Below are 2,894 nucleotides of genomic sequence, written 5' to 3' on the forward strand. Positions count from 1 at the left end.
TAGTATTCTGTCATCATATCCACTTGAAAGCCATTATGTGCCTTATTGTTGAAAGGTAAATCTTACTTGAAGACATCAAAGGAAGGAAATAGTCAACTGGTCTTTTGAAGTCCAGATTCAAAAATCAAGACAATAAGTGGTATCTGCCTAAAAATAATATGCAATAATTTTTAATAAATAACTTTTAATAAAAATTAGTTATTGCCTAAAAATACTATGCAATAATTTTAATAAATAATTATTTTTAATAAAAAATTTATTTTTATTAAAGCAGGCAATCCAATGGCAGTCCGGCTGTGCAATCTCTCTCCATATGGAGAGATAGAATTACAAAATGTGACAATAGGAAATTGCAATGAAAATCTGGAAACCCTGGAGGAGCAGGTATGCCATATGACTCACTGATGGGCAACTGGAAGAAGTTCTGATTCCGTGCAGTTTCTGTTCTTCAGATACCTGAGGGTCAAATCAATGCTTTTAAAACTCTCAAATTAGAAATAACGAAAACTAGTGACTGAAGCCACTCTTATTTATTTATTTAATTACTTATTTTGAGACCTAGTTTTGCTTGTGTCACCCAGGCTGGAGTTCAATGGCACCATCTCAGCTCACTGCAACCTCCGCCTCCCAGGTTGAAGCAATCCTTCTGCGTCAGCCTCCCGAGCAAGCTGGGATTACACATGCCACCATGCCCAACTAATTTTTGTATTTTTAGTCGAGACGGGGGTTTCACTGTGTTGGCTAGGCTGGTCTCGAACTCCTGACCACAGGTGATCCGCTTGCCTCGGCCTCCCAAAGTGCTAGGGTTACGGGCATAGTAAGCCACCGCACCCGGCCGCCGCTCTTATTTTTAAAAGTTGACATCTGTTTGTGAAAAAGGACAGCTGGTTCATCAAATTTCAGCAAACGATAATCAATAGCACATTGAAAATGGCTTCATCTTTGTAGATCAGTGAAGTTTTGACTGGATATAGATTCCTGACATTTAACACCAAAGGAAAGCCTCTTGATAGTGTAATTGGACCAGAATGAAGAGAAAGAAACTATAATCAAAGACCCTTTGAAACAGGAAACTCCAAACCTGATGCGGGTCTCAGGGCAGTATCTATGAGCAGGTGAAACAGAAAGTACATCTAACTAGATGTTTTTTTCATGCAGATTAAATTATTTTGACTGAAGTTGTACCCAAATGCACATGCATGGAAGAGCTAACACTAGGGGACAAGCAAGGGGAGGAAGAGGAAACCAACCTTTATGTACAGTCTTTCATGTGCCTGGCATGTTGCATATGTTATCACATTTAATCCCTATAAAACTTCTGTGAGTTGAATGGTATTCCCATATTATAAATAATTATAGCCAATAACACTTACTAATTGTTGAGCACCTACTGCATGCCAAACGTTGTGCCATATTTAATGTATTTATTAATCATATTTAATTTTTATAACACCATAGATAGGTATTAATGTACACATTTTATAGATGAGGAAAATGTGGTTCTGAGAGGTGAAGCATTTTGTCTAGTGACCACAGACAGAAAGTGATAGAGCTGTTCTTTATTTAAAAGTTCACATTGTACTACCCTGGCTCCCTAATCACAGATGGGCAGGGTAGGGTTTGGGTGGGGACAGGATATGGAGAGTGGAGGTAGCTGCCAATCTCACAAGTGATGCCAACCCACAGACTGAGGAAAGATGCTAAATTTGGAATCTGACAAACCAGAGTTTGGTTCTTAGCTCTGCCACGTCTAAGCTGTGAGAGACTTGGTTGAGCTCCCTAACTTCTCTTGAAGGTGCACAACTCACAAAGTTGTTTTGCTTATTAAATGTGATAACACCTGTAAATATCTAACAGAGTGCCTAGCACATAGCAGGATCTAGCAATTGAATTGGAGTTATTTGTTTCTGTCTACTGATTGGATATTATTTCTGACACTTACCCAAGTGTGAATAACCTGTAACATTGGTATAATTTGTGAAATGATGCTGCCATCTAGTGAAAATGAAGACACACACACACACATACACACACACACACGCGTGTGCGCGCACGGACACCCAGCTTCACCTATGACAATATGGATTGGCATGTTTTAGCCCCACAACACAGAGTCCTGGGGCTAACTGGCACCTAGAGAGGTCATCTTGGCCAGTGCCTCCCTAACTACCAGTGCTGAAAAGCCAGTTTAAAAAATTTTGAACCCATTGCACAACAATAATTTTGTGAAATACAATAAAATAAATTACTGGAAAATGAAATGAAAATATGCATAAAACGCAAACCAAAATTTTAGAACTACTACATTCAACATCAAAAAATTGCTATATACATTTCTGACCAATTACTTTCAGTTTCTGTGCTTATCTCTCTATGACCTTCGTAACACACAGTGAACCAATGCTGGCCCATGGATACACTCTAGCAGCTCCAATCTAGCTAAGGCAGCCCCTTATATTTAATCAATGCTGTCAAACAGGAAAGGCTGGGAAAACCACTGGCCTGCACGTACTTTGTCCTTTACACAAGGAAAGATGCAAACGTGGAAAACTGAGTGAACATGATGTTCAGGAGATTGAGGCTCAGCTAAATTCCAACTTATTTACCTGCAGTTGCTTACAAAGTATTTGGACATAATTGTGTAAAGCTAGGGTTTTTTTTCCTGGTTTTTTAAACAGGTAAAGGATGTCGCAGCACCACTTAATAACATTTCTTCTGAAGTCCAGATTTTAACATCTGATGCCAATAAATTAACTGCTGAGAACATCAGTAGTGCTACGCGAGTGGTTGGGCAGATCTTCAACACTTCCAGAAATGCTTCACCTGAGGTAAAACTCACAAAGCTTTTTTTTTTTTTTTTTTTTTTTTTTTTGGGGGGGGGGGGGGGAAAAAAA

The 2,894-nt window shown here is 38.9% G+C and overlaps 1 protein-coding gene across 1 annotated transcript in view; it reads left to right on the forward strand.

The window, feature by feature from the left end:
- ADGRG7 (adhesion G protein-coupled receptor G7) overlaps nt 1–2,894 on the forward strand; it is a 76,926-nt gene that overhangs the window by 28,574 nt on the left and 45,458 nt on the right. Inside the window, exon 5 of the mRNA XM_017891883.1 lies at nt 2,679–2,828. Coding sequence (XP_017747372.1) covers nt 2,679–2,828 — 150 coding nt within the window. The remainder of the gene's footprint in view (nt 1–2,678; nt 2,829–2,894) is intronic.

This window comes from Rhinopithecus bieti, unplaced genomic scaffold, assembly GCF_001698545.2.
Source record: "Rhinopithecus bieti isolate Rb0 unplaced genomic scaffold, ASM169854v2 scaffold_20579, whole genome shotgun sequence".
NCBI classification, from domain to species: Eukaryota; Metazoa; Chordata; class Mammalia; order Primates; family Cercopithecidae; genus Rhinopithecus; species Rhinopithecus bieti.